Source organism: Periplaneta americana, chromosome 5, assembly GCF_040183065.1.
Source record: "Periplaneta americana isolate PAMFEO1 chromosome 5, P.americana_PAMFEO1_priV1, whole genome shotgun sequence".
In the NCBI taxonomy this organism is placed as follows: Eukaryota; Metazoa; Arthropoda; class Insecta; order Blattodea; family Blattidae; genus Periplaneta; species Periplaneta americana.
In genome coordinates, this window is record NC_091121.1 from 100,288,277 (window position 1) to 100,312,517 (window position 24,241).

A 24,241-nucleotide genomic window follows, 5' to 3' on the forward strand; every position below is an offset into this window, starting at 1 on the left:
TTTTAATGTGTTCTTTGTAGCGTGTTTGGAATGATCTGCCTGTCTGTCCAATGTAGGACTTGTCGCAACTACAGTATTACATGTGAGTTTGTATACACCTGTGTGGTCGTATTTATTTGTTTGTGTTTTTTGTGTGTTGAGATGTCTTTGTAATGTGTTTTCTGTTCTGTATGCTGTATTGTATTTCTGCTTTCTGAATGAAGATGCGATCTTATGTGTGCTTTTGTTTTCATATGTTAGTGTGATGTATTTCTTGTGTTCTTGTGTTTGTGTTGTGTTTTGCGTGTTTTTGTGTTTGTTAAGTTTTTGTTTTGTCTTTCTTATGATGTTGTCTATTATGTTTGGATTGTAACCGTTTTCTTGTGCTATGTATTTGAGTGTGTTCACTTCTTCATTGTAGTGTTGTTGGCTCATGAGTATGTTGAGTAATCTGTGTACCATAGTCCTGAATGCAGCATGTTTGTGTTGTATGGGGTGGTTAGATGTGTTGTGTATGTGTGTGGTGGTGGTGGTTGGTTTTCTGTATATTTTGAAGGTGTGTTTGTTGTCAATTTTTGTTATGGTGATATCTAGGAAATTTATGGAGTTGTTGTTTTCAAGTTCCAGTGTGTATTGAAGTTTTGGGTGTAATTTGTTTATGTATTGGTGTAATTTGTGTATTTGTCTTTTGTTTCCTTTGTATAGTATGAGTATGTCGTCTACGTATCTGTGCCAGTATATTATGTTGTCTGCATATTTGTTGTGTTCATTGTTGAGTATGTATGTTTGTTCTATGTTGTGTAAAAATATCTCTGCTAGTATGCTAGATATGGGTGATCCCATTGGAAATTCTTCTGTTTGGGTGTAGTATTTGTTGTTGTGTGTGAAATAGTTTTACTTTGTTATGATGTCTGTGATTTGGATGATTTCTTCGATGTATTCTTGTGGTGTTTGTTGTCTATGAGCATTTGTTTTAGTATCTGTAATGTGTCTTGTATTGGTATGTTAGTGTAGAAGTTAGTGATATCGAAAGATGCTAGTGTTGCACTATGTGGTATGTGTTGTTGTTTTGTTTTGTTGACTAGGTCTATAGTGTTTTTTATTGTTGTCTGTTTTGTGAATTTTACGTTGTTTCTGATGATTTTGTCCATGTGTGTGGCTAGTTTGTGTGCTGGTGCCTGTTTGTAGTTGATTAGGGGTCTGATATGTATGTTTTCTTTATGTATTTTGGGTAGTGCATTGAGTTTAGGTGCTGCTGGTTTGATTGGTTTGAGTTGTTGTTTCATGTTGTGCGGTATTACGTGTTTGCTTTTTACTGTGTTGTGGTATTGTGTGGTGGGATCTTTTTCGAGTTCTGTGATGTTGTTTTGTTTAAAGTATGTTTCTATTTTGTTGTGTAGATCTTGTTTGCGTAGTATTACTGTGAAATTGCCTTTGTCTGCTTTGGTGAAAATGAGGTTATGTTGTTGTTGTTTTGCTTTTAGTGTTTTTATTGTTATCTGTTCTCTTTTTTTGTGTTGGGTTCGTGTATTTTGTTTATATGCCTTATGATGTCTTGTCTGATGTATTCTTGGTGTTCTGTTTTTGTGTTTTGTATTACTGTTTCCGTGTTGATGATTGTGTGTGTTTTTTGTTTTGGTCCTGTGTTGTTGTGTGGTATGTTATGTTTTAACCCTTTTTCCAGTAGAATGGTTTCGTTGCGGTTGAAGGTTATGTTTGTTGTGTTGTGTATTTTTGGGTGAAATTTGTGTTCTGATTTGTGTGTTTTTGTGTGTTGTGGTTTTAGTTTTGCTATCTTGGTATTGTGTCGTTTCTTTATTTTGTGGCTGATGTTCGATATTATTTCGTTGGTGTGTGTTATGATTTCTTCAAGTTCTGTATGGTGAGTGATGTGTGCTAGATGTAGATATGTTTTGTATGCGTTTGTGTTATGTTTGTTTTTCATGTAATGTAGGTTTTTGATGTTGTTCTGTATGTGTAGTTTCTGTGCTTGGGTTTTAGTTTTTTTAATTATGTGATGTGTTTTTTTATGTGTATTTATGCCTATTTTGGTGTGATCTGCTGGTTTAAACATATGTGGTTGAATCTGATGTTGTGTGAGGCTTTGATAGCCTTGTTGCGCGCTGACCTGTATTTGTGTACTAGTTGACTAGTTCTTGATAATCCATTTTGAATCTTGCATACACTACTTTTAACACTTAAATATAAGTAATTGATTAACTAGCGGACTTACTCGATTGTTGAATAATTCAGTTGCATTTTCAAACAAATTTTGATTATATATTTTTGTAACAGATTTAGAGTAGAAACAAGTTAGAAATAAAGCATTAAGAAGAATGGGGTCACAGTTGACAACACAAAAACAGGTTACATGCATACACCCTATCTTCATCAATGACAATTGAGTAGTATTTTAGCGACTTTTTATCTGTAAAGGTAATTTAGCGTCGAAATTCAACGCAGACGAGAGATGGTCAACTGATTCAGCCTGTAAAATCTGCCAGAAAAACGGTTCATTTACATGCCGTAAATCTACGACACAGGACCCACTCTTTACTTCACTCCCGAAGGATGCTATATATGGATTGTATCGTCCTTTAAATTCCGCCGCCCTCGGTCGGGTTTGAACTCGTGAAGTTCGGGTTCAAAAGTCAGCATGAACAGCCGCTGGAACACCGAGGACGAGTACTGGCAACAGAACTCATGTACAGTGGATATACAGTGAGTCTCAGCTAACGTTCCCGGTGCTTCTGTCGCCCGACCAGCGGCAGATCCCCCCGCTAACGCCGCTGCTTGCATCCGCGAATTCACACCGCTTCGCCGAAACGAATTTTACATACTATGTTATATTAATAAATTTCACAAGTTTTCAAAATTGGACATCTCTGTTTTATAACTAATCAACTCAAGATGATGATTCGACTATTCGCACGAGTTTTTAACATTAACTTTACTCATACTAGCTTGGGAATATAATGTCTTGCAAGAACAGGGGGCCCAGCTGCCTTTTTGAAAATCTTGACTGTTTTACATGAGAAGCACTGAACAAATCCCATGTGTTTTAAGGTACTCTTATTCCTTACTTTTCCAAATTTAGTCCAAACAGAGTTAGTAACTGCTTTCCCTTTTTTTCCACCACTACTAATTCTCCTGATTTAATTTTATTTTCGGCATCTAATTTTGACATTGTGTCTTGTAATATCTTATGAGCAGAGACGGTGTCCGAGCCTCTGCTTGAGGTCGACGTCGATAGTAATGAATCATCTTCAACATTCATTTTGATGAAACGTACTGATTGGCCGAACCTACATTCACTTACTGTCGTCCACACCTGTGCGTAGAGTAACGGTTAGCGCGTCTGGCCGCGAAACCAGGTAGCTCGGGTTCGATTCCTGGTCGGGGCAAGTTAACTCGTTGAGGTATTTTTCCGGGATTTTCCTTCAACCCAATATGAGAAAATGCTGGGTAACTTTCGGTGCTGGATCCCGGACTCATTTCACCGGCATTATCACCTTCATCTCATTCAGACGCTAAATAACCTAAGATGTTGATAAAGCGTCGTCAAATAACCTACTAAAATAAAATAAATTCACTTAGGCCTACTGTCTACTGCTACCGCAAGAACATTCAATGAACACCGAGCTTTACTTCGTGATTTACCGGAAGTATTCCTAGATGATCGTTATCCATTCCGTCAGTACCTTCCTGGACTGATAACGATATTCCGCGCTCGATCGGATGCAGTCATCAAATTGCATAAAAACATTATTTTTACTCTAACACATATCGAATGGGTATTTAAAAGTTAATTCCTTACAGAAAGTGAATCTGATACAAAGTTTATACAAATTAATTTTATTTCCTAGAATAGCCTACATCTATCTATAAAATACAATAATAAATAAATAAATACGTAAGTAAATAAATAAATAAATAAATAAATAAATAAATAAATAAATAAATAAATAAATAAATAAATAAATATCTTTAACTCTCCAGCAATATCCTTAACATCTGAGCCGTTTTCAAGGCGTTGAATAATAAATATTTACTTTGTCAGAAATACTCAGACGTGAACGTGTTTGTGACATGATGCTTTACCAGTATGCGGGAGCTTGGATTCTTGGAAGCAGCTATGGTAACTGGGTGCTTGACGCTGGTCGGGCAACAGAAACACGGAGAACGTTCGCTGGGACTCACTGTAGTACCGGTCGGCCAGCACAGGAGATCATTCTGTACATTATGTTAAGTCTCCATCTCCAATTCTAGACCCTAAACACTTTTATTCTTTATAGAACGCATTATCGACTCACTAGACAATCAAACTACTACGCGGAATCTTATTAATTATTATATGAGATCCTTGGTACGTAATTTTGTTTTTTCTTGTTAAGTAACCTCCGCTACCTAATTAGGCTAGCTATCGTTGTTTTATATTTAATATTTCCTATCAGAAAATAGTGAGTCCTTAAAATAAAATTATTTTGTTCTGGTAATATTATACGTATTTAATTTTAATTGTTCTGGAATTGGTCTCCCTATTGGTGAAGAAAACATATAGGCCTACACATTGCTGTTTGCGGATGATCAAGTAATAATAGCACAAGAATATGATGATGCAGAATATATGTTTAGAAAATTGATTGAAGAGTATGACAAATGGGGATTAAAAGTAAATTTTGAAATGACATTTTATATAGGATGCGGTGAAAATACAAGAGATTTGGTTTTGTAAGATGGAATAGGCATCATCAAAGAATGCAATGAATTTGAATATTTAGAGGTCAAAAATGCTGCACAGGATGACATTAAACATACGATAAATAAAGGAAGATCAGCAACAGCAATGTTAAATGGAATATTATGGAACAAGACTATATTTAAGGAAACAAAAATAAATATGTATCTGTCTATAGTCCAAATTTCGACAACATATGAAGCGGAAACATAGAAGCTAAATCAAAATTTGCGGTCAAAATTATTAGCATTAGAAATGGATTTTTTACGACGTTTGGCTAGACATTCTATACCTGAAAAAAATAAGAAATGAAGTGATAGACAACAGATGAATAAAGAAAATTCAATTTTAAATTTCGTAAACTATAGACAGAATGGTATGGGCATGTAAAACGAATGGATTTTTTTTTTTTAATTTTAGTAGGTTATTTTACGACGCTTTATCAACATCTTAAATTATTTAACGTCTGAATGAGATGAAGATGATAATGCCGGTGAAATGAGTCCGGGGTCAGCACCGAAAGTTACCCAGCATTTACTCATATTGGATTGAGGGAAAACCCCGGAAAAAACCTCAACCAGGTAACTTGCCCCGACCGGAAATAGAACAAAACGAATGGAGATAGAAGAGTTTTAGATTGGATTTCAGAGGGAAGGAGAGCCAGAGATAGACCGCAAAACACCTGGTTGCAAGACATAAATAAAGCGTTGGCAGAGAAAGGACTGCAAGAACGGGATTGGAAAGATAGAGAGAATTTGAGAAAAAAATAAGAACATTGGATATTGGTCACAGAAAGATGTGATATTACACTGTAAACCTGCTCCTAATAATAATAATTTAATTTTAATTCCACAGTTACAGTAAGTTTCACTATTACCCCTGAAAAAATAATTGGAAATATATTCTGATTATTGCAGGAGAAAGAAGAACATAATTTATCAATCCTCTTACGCATGACTGGACCATGAGGGTCACACGTCATGGTAGGCTAGGGGTTGCGTCTGCCGTTCACAGTTCCACTAATACAATACTTCATTTATTTTTCATGAATGATGTGGTAATAATAGAGGATGATTATGAAATGTGTAACCTGTCGATATCTGCCTCTACACCGGAGACCAAAACTGCATCGCTGAAGTCATGATACAAATTAGAGCCAGCAGTGTGAAGGTGACTCATTTACGTGGCTATGTGCCAGCAGAAAATACTGAATAGATGAGTAAATTAAATTAATATGAACTGTGACATTTTTATTTAACATAATGTGCCAACGTAACATCACATAGTATGAAAGAAGATGGTAGCAACATATAACAATAATAAATTATTACAATAAGTCACAGTTCATAAAAGACTTGGAGAATTGAGTCCATTGGCGCGTTCGTTATTATTCTTTCGAGAGTCTCTGACCACGTGGTTCAAGTTACTACACAATATAGAACAAATCGTCGTTGTTCCTGCAATAACTCCTATGTGCAAAATATAAAAATTTTGAGTAGGAAAAAAAACACATTTATTCATCCTATACACAGGAGACTATGAATTCTTACATTTTCGAAACAAAGTAATATGATTACATACAGGAGATGTTATTATTTGCTGTATCATTATGTAAGTTATTTAATAGAGCAAAAAGTTGAAAATCGATAAATATGTCACATAGGAGTTATTGCAGGGACAACGACGAAATACAAGATAGGACGTTCAACGGGACCCTGCAATTTTTAATACGCGTACATTTAATGACGCTGTATCAAAATATGTGAGATTACCTAGCGTCGCTGCAATTTTGATAGCGAGGTGGTATTAGGCAAGAGTCATCACCGAGCCATCTAATTTTCTCCTTACAGTTCCAGATAATCAGTCCAAGCGTGATTCGAAACCACTGCCAACCTCGGCTTCGCATCACGACTCCATACAGCTACGCGGGTGATTAGTCCATCTATTGGTCACCCTTGACTGGAGGGGCACGGGCTGGGGACCACACTCGCACGTACAGACCGATTATTTAGTCCTGACAGCTCGACGACGCGAAAGAGGGGAAGTAGTAGGAGTAGTGGGGAGAGCTCCGAAGTAGAGATAAGGGCGAGCGATCGGTAAAGGAATGCAGTACAGCTTAACTGTACTGGAAACACACCGCTCTACCTCATGCATGACATCCGATCGCTCTGAAGGCAAGCGATTGACTAACCCAAACACCCTTTGGCGTAACTAAGTGGACTCGCCTGACCCAGGCGCACATTGCCGGCGACAATCAGGACTCGTACTGTAAGCTGCTTGGGTGGGCCCAATGTACTACTCAAAATGGAATGGTGTGCATGCCTAAAGCCCCCCGCGCTACAGATTCCTCTGCGGGCCGCACCCGCTCTCATATATAGCCTACAGTATCAGATACCATGACCTCCAGGGAGATTTTTAAATAGTGAAATGAAACTTTAGATATTGTATTAAATTAACTTTTATTATATCAGAATATAGACTACAGTTTGCTATTTGCATTTAACCACTACTTCTTGAAAATGACATCCTTCAAATGCAATATTTTTCAGTTCATTTTCTTAAAAAAATAAGATAGCCAAATAAACCTCTGAGCATTGATCGCACGATTTAGTTAAACCTATTTCAATCTCCTCAATTTTTAGTATTTCATGGAGGATAACGCCAGTGCACATATAGGCAATTATACAAAGGTCGCAATTAATTGGTAAATTTATTATGAATTGGGATTTGTAGTTACAGAGGACTCTTGATTTAGATTCGTGACTTTTACGTATGGCGGATATTTAAATGCTAAGTATTTGAGAAGAATCCTCAGTCTCTAAGCGAAATTACATATAAGACAGGAAAAACATATTTTGAAGTACCTATTTTAAATAACATGTACAGTAGGTACTCTTATCACTAAAGTGAGGTACAATATACTAGCACACCACATGTTGCTACAGCAAAGATTAATTATCTGTGCGAAGCGCACAAGGAAAGGCACTTAGCCAGTGAATTTATTTCTTTGGATACATTTTTAAGATTGAAATGCAATAAATGTATAGGTCTATGTTATACAATAAGGAAAATGTAATTTAAAATTATTAAGTATATTACTTATCAATGCGAAACGCACAAGGAAAGGCACTGAGCCAGTGAATTTATTTATATGGATACTTTTTTAAGATTGAAATGCAATAAATGTATAGGTCTATGTTATACAATAAGGAAAATGTAATTTAAAATTATTAAGTATATTACTTATCAATGCGAAACGCACAAGGAAAGGCACTGAGCCAGTGAATTTATTTATATGGATACTTTTTTAAGACTATAAGAAGGCATTTGATAATATAAAAAGAGATAAACTCTGGGAAATTATGGAATTAAGAGGTATTCCTAAACATTTAATAGACATACTAAAAAGTATATATGAAAACTCTACTATATGCTATAAATCCAAAGAAGGAAAACAGTATTATGAGACAGTAAATTTAGGAATAAAACAGGGCTGCAGTTTGTCGCCAACACTTTTTAATCTTTATCTTGACGAAGCAATGAGGAAATTTAAGTTGCAAATACAGGAGTTTAGCATACCAGAAAACGTTAAAAACAAAAAATTCTTAACAAACCTTCTCTTTGCTGATGATCAAGTCATATTAGCTAGTGACGAGGATATGTTACAAAGGGGATTTTTGAATTATGTAGGCTAATACGAAAGATATGAATCTAACTATTTCGAAAGGAAAAACAAGAGTAATGGCATTTATGGGCAAAAGGGTGGTGAGATCAAAGGTAGTAGTGGAAGATTATGCCATAGGACAAGTTAATACTTTTAACTTCCTTGGCTGCCATCTATCATATATTCATGAAAAAGATAGTGGTCATAAAATTTCAAAATTTAATAATATATATGGGACCATTAGAAGAACACTCCGAAATAAAACAAGGAAAGACACACAGATTAAACTATATAAAGTTATGGAAATACCAAAGGGCTTATATGCGAGTGAAAATTGGACTTTAAAAGAGAAAGATAGAAGTCGACTACAGGCAGCTGAAATGCGATTTCTTCAAAGTGTAGCAGGAGTAACTCGATTGGATCACATCAGGAATCAGGAAATAAGAAACAATCTAAAAGTTAACAGCCTGTTAGAAACTGTAGATGAGTATAAACAGAAACGGTGGGAACACGTACAACGCATGAGCCAAGATAGAACCCCGAAAATAATCGCTATGTACCCACTGGAAAAAGAAGTATCGGCCGATCAGCAAAAAGATGGATGCAAGAAATAAAGGAGCCGCAACGGGCTTAAAACCTACAGCTTGATGCAGAAGAAGAAGAAGAAGAAGAAGAAGAAGAAGAAGAAGAAGACATTTTTAAGATTGAAATGCAATAAATGTATAGGTCTATGTTATACAATAAGGAAAATGTAATTCAAAAATTATTAAATATATTACTTAACAATGAGAAGCGCACAAGGAAAGGCACTCAGCCAGCGAATTTATTTCTATGGATGTCCATTTTAAGATTGAAATGCAATGATATATAGGTCTATGTTATACAAGGGAGAGTCAAAAAGTAACCTTAATAATTGTTTTATTAATTGAATATGTACAATAAGACTACAAACACTTCACCACTTTTCAACATAGTCCCCAGTATGTTCAATGCAAGTGTTCCTGTTATTGTATGTTGAAAAGTGATGAAGTGTTTGTAATCTTATTGTACATATTCAATTACTAAAACAATTAATAGGGTTACTTTTTTACTCTCCCTCGTAGAATAAGGGAAATGTAATTTAAAATTATGAAAAAGAATACTAATCTGTGCGAAGCGCACAAGGAAAACCACTCCGCCAGCTGATTTATTTCTATGGATGTCCATTTTAAGTTTTAAATGCAATATATACACAGAGTGATTCACGAGGATTTACCGTCCTTTACTGATCTTATTTTCGAAGACATCCTGAGCAAAAAATGTCATATAATCATTTGTCCTATTCTCAATATTTTCCGAGTTACACTAATTTGAAGTTGTTTGTAAAATATCATTATTCTTGAGTTTTAAGGGTATAAGAATATTACAGATAAAGAATGAACTATTCAGGAGTATCATTTCTTTAATTTATCTAACATTCTGAAACTAAAAATGTGTTGTGAATTTCATAGCTGTTTCGTAAAGAATTGTTTTCGATTTTTGACTACAAAATTACACTTTCTTACGCATTTATCACAGCAACTATTACAAATCACACCACTCTTATAAATTTTGTACGACTGTACATTAGGATGAAGAATTAAACTGTAAAGAATCCAGTTCCTAAAGTCGTATGATTTGTAACAATTTTTGTGATACGTACGTAAGACTAATGTAATTTTTAGTTAAAAATTGAAAAACAAAACCTGTACAAAGCAATTCTGCAGTGCCTGGGAAAAGTGACATAAGTCAGTTTCTACAAACCTTTTTTGATAATTTATTGACAACTTACACTGGTTTATGTCGATTTGATTTTTTCTGTATAAATTATTGTAATGGGAAAAATACTTATGTCTCTTTTTTCAAGCGAGCAGATGTTCCGTAAGTTGTCAATAAATTATCAAAAAAGATTTGTGGAAACTGACTTATGTCACTTTTCCCAGGCACTGCAGAATTAAGAACACATTTTGGCTTCAGAACACTAGCCAATTAAAGGAATGACACTTCTTAGTAGTTCATTCTCTATTTGTAATATTTTTTACCCTTAAAACTAAAGAAAAATGGTATTTTACTAACAACTTGAAATTACTGTAACTCTGAAAATATTGAGATTAGGACAAATGTTTATATGACATTTCTTGCTCAAAATGCCTTCGGAAATAAGCTGCGTAAGTGACGGTAAATCCTCGTGAATCACTCTGTATAGTCTATGTTATGTAAGAAAAATGCAATTTAAAATTATGAGAAAATGTGACTCAAAAGTTATTCTAGAACAATTTTTCAAAATACTGCATTATAAAACGTTAATACTGTATGGTGTTTATTGAAATAAAAAGTGAGATTTGATGTTATTAGCAATATTCAGAGGAATATTAGTTCTATAAACGCAGACTATACATTTTTGAGGCCTACATTATATACTGTCATACTATTGAATTAAATTCGTAACAAGAAATGTATACATAATTTATTTACATTATATGTACAATTTGTGCAAATTAACATACAAATGAAACATTATTTAAATGTTGGATAAAACATGCATGTTTTAATTACAAGAGAGATAGAGAACCGTATAATTTTATTTCTCTTGGTTCCGATTTGCTTTATAACACATTCAATATTTAAAACATAATAAAAGTTTAAAACTGAAACCTTTCAAACTTAATAGTATTAAAATATTAAAAAAGGTACTGTACATTAATTAAAACAACTGATGGGGAAACATATCATTTCGAAACAGCTGTACGCGGTATTTAAAATTATATTAACTTTTTAATGTAGTGTAACACTATAGAGTTAAAAAAATAATCCAGATAAGATATTAGAGACGATGACGCGTATTTGAAACATTTGCGGAGCAAAATTGAGATATTCGGTGTATGACCATGAAATTCTGAAACGCATATTGAGAAATTATTTTTAGATTGCCGGTTTCTCATGCTGGAGGCCCGACTTTGAATACCTGCGAAACAAAGAGAAATTTCTTGTGATGCAGATTTAATAGAGCATTACTTTTCAGCTACATTAATTTTATATTTTATATTTTCAAGAAAGATAATTTTGTCAATATGTCATTTTGGCATCAGGCGAATTCCAAATTCAAAATTTTTTAAACTAATTAAGGACTTAAGAAAACATAACTTCTCTGTATTCAGGATCCTTTTGGTCACTCTCAATGGAGGGCTGATGATGTAATCAAATCCTTCCTCTAGGAAAAAATTCAATGATAATCATGCCGAAAATAGGAAGAGACTACTGTCCCGTACAATCTTTTGAGGATACCACCACCATGGATCCCTAGAACCAAATCGGACCCCAACTTGTGAACTTCTGGATTTTGCGAGAATACTAAATTAAGCAGGCAATTGAATACGAGATGATAATCAATGTAGCTGGTATTGTCTACGCGAAAGAGGGGAAGTAATATAAGTGGTGCGGAGAGCTACGGAGTAGAGATAAGAGCGAGCGGTCAGTAAAGAAAATGCAGTACAGCTTAACTGAACTGGAAACACACCGCTCTACTACATGCGTGACATCCGATCGCTCTGAATGCAAGCGACTGACTAACCCAATCATGTTAACTGATGCCCATAGGAGCAAGCGCGCGCTTTAGAGCTCAAGAGTGCCTGAGCGCTTTACAGCGGAAAGGAAAGAGATAGACGAAAGAGGTAGTATATGCCGCTTGGTCGAGCTATATTCAGGGATGGCCAGCACTGATTCATAAAGATAGATAAAGGGACGAGAACTTATTAAAACTGTATCCATGTTAATTTTTAGATTTGTCTGAGAAATATAAGTGCATTATAAGAATGTAAGTTTTAATTTTAGGGTTCATTTTTCACAAGTTTGATTTTTTTTGTTCAAAAGAAATATTTTCTCAACTTTTTTTTTTTATAGAAAAATGAAATTTTCAGATATAGGCCTATTTATTTAATAGCCTTACAGAATGTTTTCGTAAATCTAATATACCGTAAATACGTATTACTGAAGATAGTGTATTGAAAATTTTGAAAATATTCGCATGGAAATTGTTTGTAAGGAAATGAATTATTAACAAAGCAACTACTGTTACATCCATAAGTAAAATATACGTGCCTATGCGTTGTAAAAACGTCAGCTCTATAGCTTCAGCAGATTTCGAGAAAATAATTTAATATTCTGATGATAGGAAGTTGCTCACCAATATCACCTTAAAAGCATAATGCGATAAGAGTTTTGTTATGGAATATTTGTTACACTCAAAACATATACAGCACTTAGGTAACTTTGCTTTGTACTATAATATTGTTTTGATTAGTTTATTGATTAATTTTATAGGGCTAAAGGTACAATCAATATCAATTCCAGCTTATCATGTCATACTCAATCTCTTGTTTTGGGATATCACTTTCTTTATGAATGATGTGTTTCATCCATTTAGTACAGTATAGTTGTACTACTACGGAATTTATGTGAATATTTCTTCTTAACTCTTTATTATGTTATTAACATTTACAACACAACTGCAATATTAAGAAATTGGTATTAGTACTTTTGTTTTACAGACAATATAGATCATATCAAACAGAAAGGAGCAGTATAAAAATAACGATATAAAATTTCACGTTTCGTTTGAAATTTGTGGACTACTGTTTTCTTAATCCAACAGGCTGCTTATTCATATACAGAACCCTTCCTCTTTCCATACTTAGCGCTTGATGCCCGCGCACGACGTCAAGGTCAGAAAAATGCCCTTGCTTTGACATCACTGGACTAACCCGAAGATTCCTTGACGTAACTTAATGGACTCACCTGACCCAGGCGCATATTGTCGGCGACTGTCAGGACTAAATAATCGTATTGTAGTTCATATTATGTCTTCTTCGGTGGCTGAGTAAATATCGAACTTGCCGTTCAAACTCGATCGAGGGCGATGGATTTATGATTCTTGGAATGGAAGGGAATTAAATTTGAGAGTTGCGTATCGTACGTTTACGGCACACGAAATAACCTCGTCTCTAAATGAATTTACACAAGACAATAGCCATATTTATAGCCAGCGTTAAAATTCAACTCTGTTAGACATCACCCATCTTATCATTACGGTCTATTGTTTTCGCCGTACAGGCCTTCATCTCAGGAATTAAATTGCTTGTGACCAACAAAGCGATATGAATAGTATGTTTTGACGTTTAAGTATAAAGATATATAAACTTTTTCCTTTGTAGCATACATACAGTAGGCTATACAGAATGCATTTTAACATCTCCCACGTAATGTATATACACTGACCTTCAGACTAACTAAACAAGAAAATTCAATATTCAGTCATCTTAAGAAATATAAATTGAACTAGAAGTATGTACAATTCATGTCACAATGAGCACATTAAGTGTGAAATGGAATTAACTGTACATACTCGTGCACTCTAAGCTCGATGATATGACAATATCTTCAGCACCGTACCTTTAACCCTTGAAATATTGTAGTGGTCCTCAATAGGCAGCCCGCGGGCCACTTCCGGTCCGCGGAGCCTCTTAAGGCGGTCCACTTTATGTATCCATTAAATAAACGTTAAAAATATGTATTATAATTACAGTTAAACGACCTTTTATTAAATATTCAACTAATCTACGTTATTAAAACATTCACAATACAAATTACCGCATTTCAGTGCCATAGCGGGACTTTTTTTCCAGTTTAATTCAACGTAATGTTAGAGTCTACACATTTCATTTGCACTAACATTGTGTATTAAAGCTGCTATAGTAAACTCAAATATTACCTGATTTTCTAACAATATTATTTCCTTATACAGTACAAATACATTTTATCTTTCCACGTTTGCATGTTCACAGCTGCGCTGTGCACGTCAGCTTCCGCCCTACCTCCACGAGTGTGGAAAGATAAAATGCATGCACTGTAGTTTATGGGTTTAAAATACATCTCAATAACCTGATATTGACTGAAAAACATTAATAATTTCATTGTATAATACAGTGGTCGTCAGCACTCGCTGAAATGTGCAAAGGGTACGCGGTGCTGTCCCGTGTGCACTGTCGTGCAACAGGGAGAGATAGAGAGCATACCCGCTAGCAGCTACGGAATGCACCCTAGTGCACTGCGTTTTCAGCGGGTAAGAGACACTAGCCCCAGCGTGCTCTGTGCTGACGACCCCTGGTATAATATATTATTCGACTTGTTTTTATTCCCCGACTAAAACGCAGTTTCAAAGCTGCATTAAGCTAACATCCAGGAGACGCATATTTATCCGTGCCAATGTAATGTTAAGTAATGCTGCAAGTGGATGCCAATCCTAGTGCAGAGTCCACGTAACGAAAGTTCATCTAGTGTGTTATACCTACTCTAGTCCAGAAACGTAAACTGTGCCCGTAAATGAATAATACACTTTGAACAAACACGAGGTGAACGGCAAAGAATCCTTATAAATAACCATTGCAGCTGAAGTTCTAACTCTCAATGATTTCAGAATCGGCTATACCTATGTCCATATTAACTATCTTTTATCGCCAGGCTTCACCATTTACAAGATTATCCATTTATGGAACTGAAAGTTATTGATGGTATGCAATAATCTCGAAGGCGTTTCCACGATTGTGAATTGCCAGAGCCATCTATATACAAAGCCGGAGCATTGGGTCGGCAACATTGTAACTAATTGTCAAGCGGAGGCCTACGATGCAAAAGCACGCGTTTATGTTAATGTCGATTTTCAATGTAAATGAATGTTATAACAAGTGTGTGTCTATGAAATTAGGTTCGCGGTCGTATCAAACGTTCATTGTTTATGTATTATAAACTAAGTGTGTATTGGCGATGAAAGGAAGATAACATTAAAATAAAATGATTGCAGTCTTTGGCAATTTTTAGGTTTATTGATGATAAAGTCATTGATAATTCTTCTAGATATTAAATATTGTATAGGCTACATTTTTATAGTCTTACTTGCGGTTTGTGGTGTATCAGAATTCTTGCCAAATTGTTGGGTCTCGCCTGCTATATCAATAAAGTTACGCCGTTGATTTTCAAGTTCATTGTAAACAGCTGTTTTGTAATCCCATAAATGTTGCAATTTTGTTTAAGATTCGGATTGCCTGCTATACGTTAGAACTACCTATATTAATTTGTAGGTGCAAACACTCGCTTTGTTGGCTTTTAAGGTTTGTTTATTAATATTATTTTTTATAATAAATTAGTTATAAACATGATTCTTTTCACTTAGTATTTAAAGGATTTAAAGTTCAATGACTTTACGCTAATTGGCACTTACTTAATAGATAATGATGTGTTTTGTTGCGTATCATGTTTAAGGTATGTTTCTACATTTTTCACAAATCTTTATACCTGGCCTAACTGTATTTAGATCCTCATACTTTGTTATAATATGTTAATAGTTTTCTCTGTTTAATTTTTATTTTATTTGCATAATTTACATTCTTAGCTTGTTTTCTGTAGTCATATTTATTGAAAATTATATTTTATAACGTTTATAACAAATAATTCAGGATAACAGTATTGTCATGATGACTGGCTGGGTTAAAACTAAAACTGGCTTCCTGGGTATCTGAAATATTTATAGAAAAGCACGACAGATGATCACATGCAATTAAAATGTATATGATATCCTAGAGATTTCACATCAGAGGTGAAACAACGTGAAGCGGCAGAACTATGTCAATTTTCTAACTGATTGAATGGTTAACTGATTGAAATAGGTTATAATACAATTCAGTGATTAGAAGTTGTGCACCGCCGTCTCTCCTAGTACCTGACCTCACTGGGAATCGAACCCGGGCCGACTAGTCTGGAGGCAGGCGCGCTACCATAGAGCTAAATTGGCGAACTATTTTTAAGATGTTATTTATTGTAATTTAACTATTTATTTTACTATGTATTGAATCCTCCCCTGAGCAAGAGGTAATTCTCCTTCAGGAGAATGCTGGAATTTATGTATATCCACAATAATAAAATTGTTTACAATTTACAATTAGTTATAATAAGAATATATGTAGACAGTCGACTAAACGGGGACTGGAGTGTCGGCAGACGAGGATGTGTGTCTATGACCACTGCAAAATATTCCAGATGTAATAAATTGCTAATGGTTTTAAGTTAATTTCAATGGTATCGATTAAATATTCAATTTTTTATTAATATTATCTGTTACGACTTAATGGTATATCTTAAAATGCAGACAGTTTTTTTAATTACATATAACCTAAGATTAAATTGACAAATAAATATTACAAGTTTCTGTATACTGATATGGTTTAGTCCTGCTTATTCGTTTTTGATATTGCTGAAAACTACGATATTTGTTATTAGTGAAGGTAGTTCATTACGCAGACTATTACACTTTTACTACGTCGCACTACTTTTGACCAATAAAACGGTACGAAAGGACGTCTTTCAACCAATCATGGCTGCTTATCGCACAATTTTATCGCGTCCCTAGCATTTTAAAATTTTTATCGCATCCCTAGCATTTGTTTATTTTTATCACTACCCTAGCATTTGTTTCTTTGTTTGCCAACATTTCAAACTGAATTGGGCTGGACGTAAAAAAAAAAAAAAAAAAAACAGAAAATTAGAAATCACTCCAGTCGATGCACAGCAGTTTCAAATATGACTCGCATTGACATTCAAGAACAAGAATTAATAAAGATCACTGGTCATAGCTATGCATCTCCTCTGAAACCCTATTTACAAATAAATGAAGAGCACCATTCGGAAATCCTGAATAAGTTTAGGGATACACCATGTACATCAACGAGTTCACTTCTTTTACGTACACGTCCATTATAACATCAACTGAACTACCAACCACTAAAACATTCGAATTTGAAAATTGTATTTTCAATAATTGTTAATTTTAAAATTATTCATGTTTATTTTTTATTTCATCATCGTTAATTAAAACGTGTCTTGTTTATTTCATCATCCCTAATTAAAACTTTTCTAACACTTGTTTATATTATTTAGGTTATGTTTGTTATAGCTTCTGCTATATGATATTATGGATAGTCACGTATCAGAGATTGTTTAATACTAAGATTTATTGAAAATCATCTGTCAAGTGACGTTGATTACTGGGATCCGGATGATTGAAGTGGAATGCAAATGTTTTAATAAAAATGAAACTGAAACAACAAAGCCTTCTTGACTAGAAACCGTCCACAGAGTTCAATGAAGATTCCATAGTTGGCACAACTGATAACAAGAATACAGCTAATCATAACACACTACTGCCATCTAGCGTAATGTTGAGATGGTACAATAATACATTTGAAGACAGTTGTATTTTCGTAAGTCAATATTTTATTGTATTCGAGTACTTTGTTACTTATAATCTTTATATACTTTCTTCTTATCGTGTAATAGTAAATTAAATCCCACTCGAGTTTTGATTTTCTCTAGATAAATTAAACCTCTAGTGAGATTACTGTTGATAAAAATGTGACAATAATGAAGTCATCTATATCGAAATTTGTTCTTTCATAACGGTATCTAATTCTATTTCTTTTCACTTCTTTTACCTTCATGATTGATTTGAGGCAGTGAGTTAGAAAATCGAAACTAGTAGCCATATTTTGCTGAAATATTAATATATTATAATGAACATTTTAAATTGAAAGTAGCAAAAATCTAAAAGATTAGTCACCGGCTATGGCACTGTAACTCTTTATTATTAAACATTGTTTCTCTGCGGTGCTCCATAAAAATGAGAATATATGGCAAGCATTTATCATTGAGTGACATATAAAAGCATTAATATAAATTACTATTGAGCTCATATTCTCTTTTTGACGTGACTAATGGTATTGTGATGACGTAATGGAAATGACGGTTTCTGGTCGATCTCTCGTTCCTGATGAATATCCGTAGTCTGTTGCAAAGTTCTGAATGTATCATGTAACGCGAAATAAGGCTTAGAAGAGAGATTTCGAAATTTAGCACAGGTTCGTAACACGGAATTGTATTAGATACTGTTACAGAAATGTAATATAATATAAATATGTAAAATAAGGAATTTATATACGTACTATAATAAATATAAACTTAATGGTAACGAAAAAAACAGATGATCGTTTTACAAAATATACTTAATAAAATGGTTAAAATTTCGAAGACATATGAAATTAAACTATCAAAATATTGATCTTAATTTTTGTATGAGCACAACAGTTTATGTTTTTTGTTTTATAACTTGAAATGTACACGCTATGTAAAAACATTAATGTTCTTTGCAAAATTTGTACAATTTTTGTACAACTCGTAATTTCGATTTATTTACAGCAATTATGTAAATGATATCAACATTTTTATATTAAAATGAATTTGGTAAAAATGTAAAATATAAAAATCTAAAAATTTAAGTACAAAACAAAAATTTTAAAATGTTGTAGATTAACATGTGTATAATGTACAGTGGTATATTGAAAGATATGTGGGATCTTATTATAAAAATATACAATTCGTAATATTAATATTATGAATGTGACGAGATTTGTTATTTGAAATAGGTTTTAGTTTTTTTATTACTCTTTTTACGTTGTCCAGAATTACTCTGTTTTAATATTATGGACTAATCAGTGCATACCATTTTCAAAAATATATCTTCTGTCAAAATTGTATAAATTTTTAAACAGGTCTAATGTATTTAATATTATAATTAAAAAAGTGTCACTGTTCTTTATGTGTGGAAGTCGAAAATTGGAAAATTCGGAACCACGTTTTGTTATACAACAAAAAATGAGATTTAAACTAAAATTGTATCATCTGTTCCTCATAACACATAGTACTCATCTGTGTCCCTAGAAATCCCTAAATTAATATTGAAATGTAACCTAACTTTGCGCACGTCGAATTGGTATAAGCTATTTCACACACTAAAACACTAAATCAAATGATTTTATTATTACTTGTCCCAAATGAACAATAAGCACTTCCTTACAAAAATCTTTAACAGAACACGAAATTACTTTAAAAAAAGTATAATAAATACACAACTCAAGGAATGGTACTTTAAGTTATTATTTATGGCTAAGGACCGTGTGTAACGCAAATAAAATATAACAAAAAAATACTCATTTTAAACAATAAAAATTAAACGTTCACGATTCTGTAATTCTCCGTATTTACTCTTTCACGAGCATTTTATATTTTCAATTCATGATAAACGTTTGTATAATATTCCAAATTTTCATGTATCATATGCTGAATTCTTTCTTTTATAAGCTAATATCAGAACAACTTCACATATCATTATATCTTAATAAATATATTTATTTGTAATAGGGTCCCGAAGGCATTTCTTTGTAATGAAGAATACCAATACGTTGAAAGTCTTGTAAGAACAGTTTGCTCTCCCAAACTGTAATGTCAGATAGCCTATATAGAGTAAAATCACATGAATAATTATTTTGTAAGTAGGCCTATTATTCAGTTACATAATTTTACAACTTCAACACATCTATTTACTGAATAAATATCAACAAATTATTATTGTCATCAATACTTCATAATTTCGTGCTAACACGGATCATGAAATGTATCTACTAATAAAGAATTTTTTTTCTGTTACATTCAATAATTTTAGTTGGGAAGAAAAATATAAGGATACATTTTACGAACGAATTGCTTTCATTGTACAAAATAGAGTACTCTTAATTTTGTTTCAAAACTCTTCTTACTTCTAATCTGCTATAGACGCCATGTTCTGTAAATTTCTTCAAAAATTTACTTCAATTTTAGTCGGAATCAATATCGTATGCTTTTCCGAAACACCTCAATTTTCATATCCTTTATACAAATGAAGTTTTTAAAATACGAATTTCAATTTAAAAAATAACATTATTTTCAAAGGTTCATAAAAAAAGACAGTTGAGCAGTATTCTTATAAATACAATTATTTGAAGAAATGCGGTTGTTGCAAATATACAGGGTGACACTAAATTCAATACCCAAACTTCTAGGGATGGTAGAAAAAAACAATTTTTTTTGTTAAAAGACCATGGGTCTGAAACTAATTATTGAATGACAAAACCAAAACTCTGTTGTACTGTAAGGAATAAGCACTATAGTTGTAACGTTACGTATGACACTCATGCTTCAAAACAATCAATATTTACATTAATCAGTAAACACGCCATGACGTCAGAGTACGTTTGTGCTGTGACCATTCAGTACGTTATTATCCATTGAGAGTAGAGAGATGGAACTGTTCACTTGGGCTGAATTAACAGATGCGCACTTAGTTTATGGTGCATTTGAACCGCAGATTTGGTGAGTAGTGGATTGACCGCGGTGCCTTGGATGACCTGCTCGTTCTCCTGACCGCACCTCACTTGACTTTAGTATGTGGGGACACTTGAAGAGCCTGGTGTACGAGACTCCAATTGAATCGCAGGACGAGCTCATCGCTCGGGTGCTTACAGCTGCTGACTCTTTACTGCACATGCCTGGATCTTTGAACGTGTACGACAGGCAAAGACACGTCGTTGCAGAGTTTGTATTGAAGCAAGAGGCCGCACTTTTGAACAGTTTTTTTGTGAAGTATTACAGATTGAAATGTCTTTGAAGCATTAGTGTCATAAGTAATGTTACAACTGTAATATGTTTATTCTTTATAGTATAGTACAGTTTCTGGTTTTGTCATTCAATAATTAGTTACTCATGAACAGTACCTTCAGTGTGAAGCTTAATTACATACTAAATCGTAAACCATGAAGATTGAATGCAAATTTTCTGTTTATTCAACTTTTATTTCTGGTATAAATTATATTCTTAACACAATACAGGGTGATTCACGAGGACTTACCATCACTTATGGAGCTTATTTCCGAAGACATTCTGAGAAACAAATGTCATATAAACATTGTCCTAATCTCAATATTTTCAGAGCTACACTAATTTGAAATTGTTTGTAAAATACCATTATTCTTGAAGTTTTAAGGATAAAAGAATATTACAGATAAAGAATGAACTATTCAGGAGTATGATTTCTTTAATTAGCTAGTGTTCCGAAGATAAAAATGTGTTGTGAATTCCATAGTTGCTTCGTACAGAATTTTGTTTCCGATTTTTAACTATAAAATTACATTTTCTTATGCATTTATCAAACAATTGTTACAAATCACACAGCTTTTGTAAATTCTTTAAGACTGTGCATTAGGATGCATAATTAAACTGTAAAGAATCAAGGTCCTAAAGTCTTACGATTTGTAACAATTTCTGTGATAGTGCATAGCAATGATATAATTTTTAGTTAAAAATTGAAAAACAAAATCTGTACAAAGGAATTAAGAACATATTTTTAGCTTCAGAACATTAGCCAACTAAAGAAATGATACGTCTAAATAGTTAATTCTCAAATTGTAATATTTTTTTTATCCTTAAAACTAAAGGAAAATGTATTTTACTAACAAATTCAAATTAGTGTAACGCTGAAAATATTGAGATTAGGTCACACGTTTATATGACATTTCTTGCTGAGAATGTCTTCAGAAATAAACTCCGTAAGTGACGGTATATTCTCGTAAATCACCCTGTATAATCTGGAAAGTGCGTAAGATAAGGATATTACAGTAGATTTCATTAAATATATAATCATTACTCGTATTTTGATAAAATACAGATACTAAATGGCCGATGGGAGATTTTCTTGTAGAGATAAAGAAGTGTAATGATCTCCTGCATGATGTCATCGAATCTTTTCCTGTCACCTTCTAGTTCTTCTTTTAAAAAGTCAGATTTTGAAAAAATTTAAAGCGTCTCTTCTTAAAGGAATCTAGTTTTGGCTAATGTTTCTTCTCAATTAATTAAATGAATAATGCCTTCGGAATCCTAAGAGATTAGTGTTAATCGACGGAACACCTTCAACATGCGGTAATCTGTACTGCATCAAACAGCATGTGTCAAAATATATAACATTTGATGCAGAGTGCACATCTATTTAATACTGCAGGTCTAGAGTGTAGAAGAAGAAACAACGCTTACCTGATCTTTGTCTTCCTGAGTTCGAGGCCAAAGGGTGGCTGACAGAATAATCTCCCCCAAATATTCCGATTTTCCTGGATCTCGCAAGGTCAGGGTTACATCAGATGGCCTGCGTAACAAAGAAAACAAATGCTATAACTTTCAATAATTTGAATACTCTATGTTAGACAACTTGCTAGCTCACTGGTTACCTGAATCCAACTATTAAAGTTAACTATTTTCTTGTTAAAGAATACAATACTTAATTTCTCTTTTGTGTGGTGACAACCTCTTTCCTGACATTATAGCTATCTTTAATTTTCATTTATTATTTTCAAATGCAGTTTTATTACATTTATTTTTTCTCAAATCGTGTTTTCGCTGTCTATAGAGGCCTCTGTAAGTCTGCAAGAACAGTTCCTTTGAATTCAAGACGAATCACGTTCTTTTAAGCAAGTGAAGTCGGAGATTAGTTTCAAAACCAGACAGATTTCTATTTCACTTTCAAAATCAACTACTACATCATTGAACAAGTCCTGCACGGTGTACTGCGTTTTATATTTTCCTCTCTAGCTTTCAGATGTTCTCTTGGATTGTAAGCAGGGCCTGATTTAGGCATGAGCCTATGGTGCCTCTGCTAAGGACTTCATTATTTTGGGGACCTCAAAATCAAAACATTTTTTAAATGAATTACGCAAAATGAAATAGACAACAACTCTGTAATTGAAAATTAGAATTGAGAAAATAAGTAATTACGTTACGAATTATTACGTTAGAAAACGCATAAAAATCACTCTATTGTTTTAAGTTTAGAGTCATAAGTTGATTACATACTTTAATGTGTTGAACTTGTAAAAGTTGGCTACCATGTACAGTTTATTCCAATTGTAACAATAGACCAATTTAAATAATAATAATTAATAATGAATTCAGCAGTCAAACTCAACAACATTGTCAGTTCTTATTGTATTGAGTGTCAAACCAAGTGCCTAGTGTTTATGTTCTTTGCAACTTACCTAATTTCTGTTGGTATAGGACCATTATCGGTGTGTAGTGGTAATGTTAAAGTGTTTTTGTAGGAATGTCCATAATTAAAAATGGAATTCCCAAGGAAATTTGAGTTAGGAGCCAATAAAAGAAAACGAAAAGTTATTGAAATTCAACAATAGGAAAAACAACGCTAATCATTGAGCAAGTATGTTCCTTTATACAAGTGGAGTCAGAAAGTACCGGAACTTCGGGTGGCAACGCCATGCTCTGTAGGCGACTTCTCTGCCTTGTCCGTGTGGTATGTGGCCTACCCTTCAGGCGTATAGACTCAGTGTGCCGACCGATTAAAGGGAAAAGTAATGCTTGAAGTGCTCTTCGGTATCCAGGGTCTTGTAAATTTCGACTTTATTCCTGAGGGTCGAACTATCAGTAAGGAGACGTATGTTGCAATTCTCCGACGTCTGCGTGATGCAGTTCGACGAAAAAGACCCAATTTGTGACAAGCTCAGAATTGGGTTTTTCATCATGACAATGCCCCAGCACATAGGTCGCTCTTGGTGAGCGAATTTCTTGCACAACACAAAATACCTGTCCTTCCACAGCCACCATATTCTCCAGATCTTGCTCCAGCAGATTTCTACTTACTAGTAGAGTCACTAGTCACTAGTAGTTACTGTGAACTAACAGTTAGGAAGCTTGACCGTGAAACGAGCGGACCCGGGTTTAAATCCTGGTTGGGACAAGTTACCTGGTTGAGGATTTTCCGGGATTTTCCCTCAATCCATTAAGAGCAAATGCCAGGTAATTTTCGGCGCTGGACCCTGGACTCATTTCGCAGGTATTATAGCCTTCGTATCATTCAGATGCTAGAT

General features: G+C 33.8%; 1 protein-coding gene across 5 annotated transcripts in view; it reads right to left on the minus strand.

The window, feature by feature from the left end:
* Mctp (multiple C2 domain and transmembrane region protein) overlaps positions 1–24,241 on the minus strand; it is a 1,238,231-nt gene that overhangs the window by 266,345 nt on the left and 947,645 nt on the right. For all 5 annotated transcript variants that reach the window (XM_069826339.1, XM_069826342.1, XM_069826343.1 and 2 more), the window contains one exon: positions 22,401–22,509. In XM_069826339.1, the coding sequence (XP_069682440.1) occupies positions 22,401–22,509 (109 nt within the window). The remainder of the gene's footprint in view (positions 1–22,400; positions 22,510–24,241) is intronic.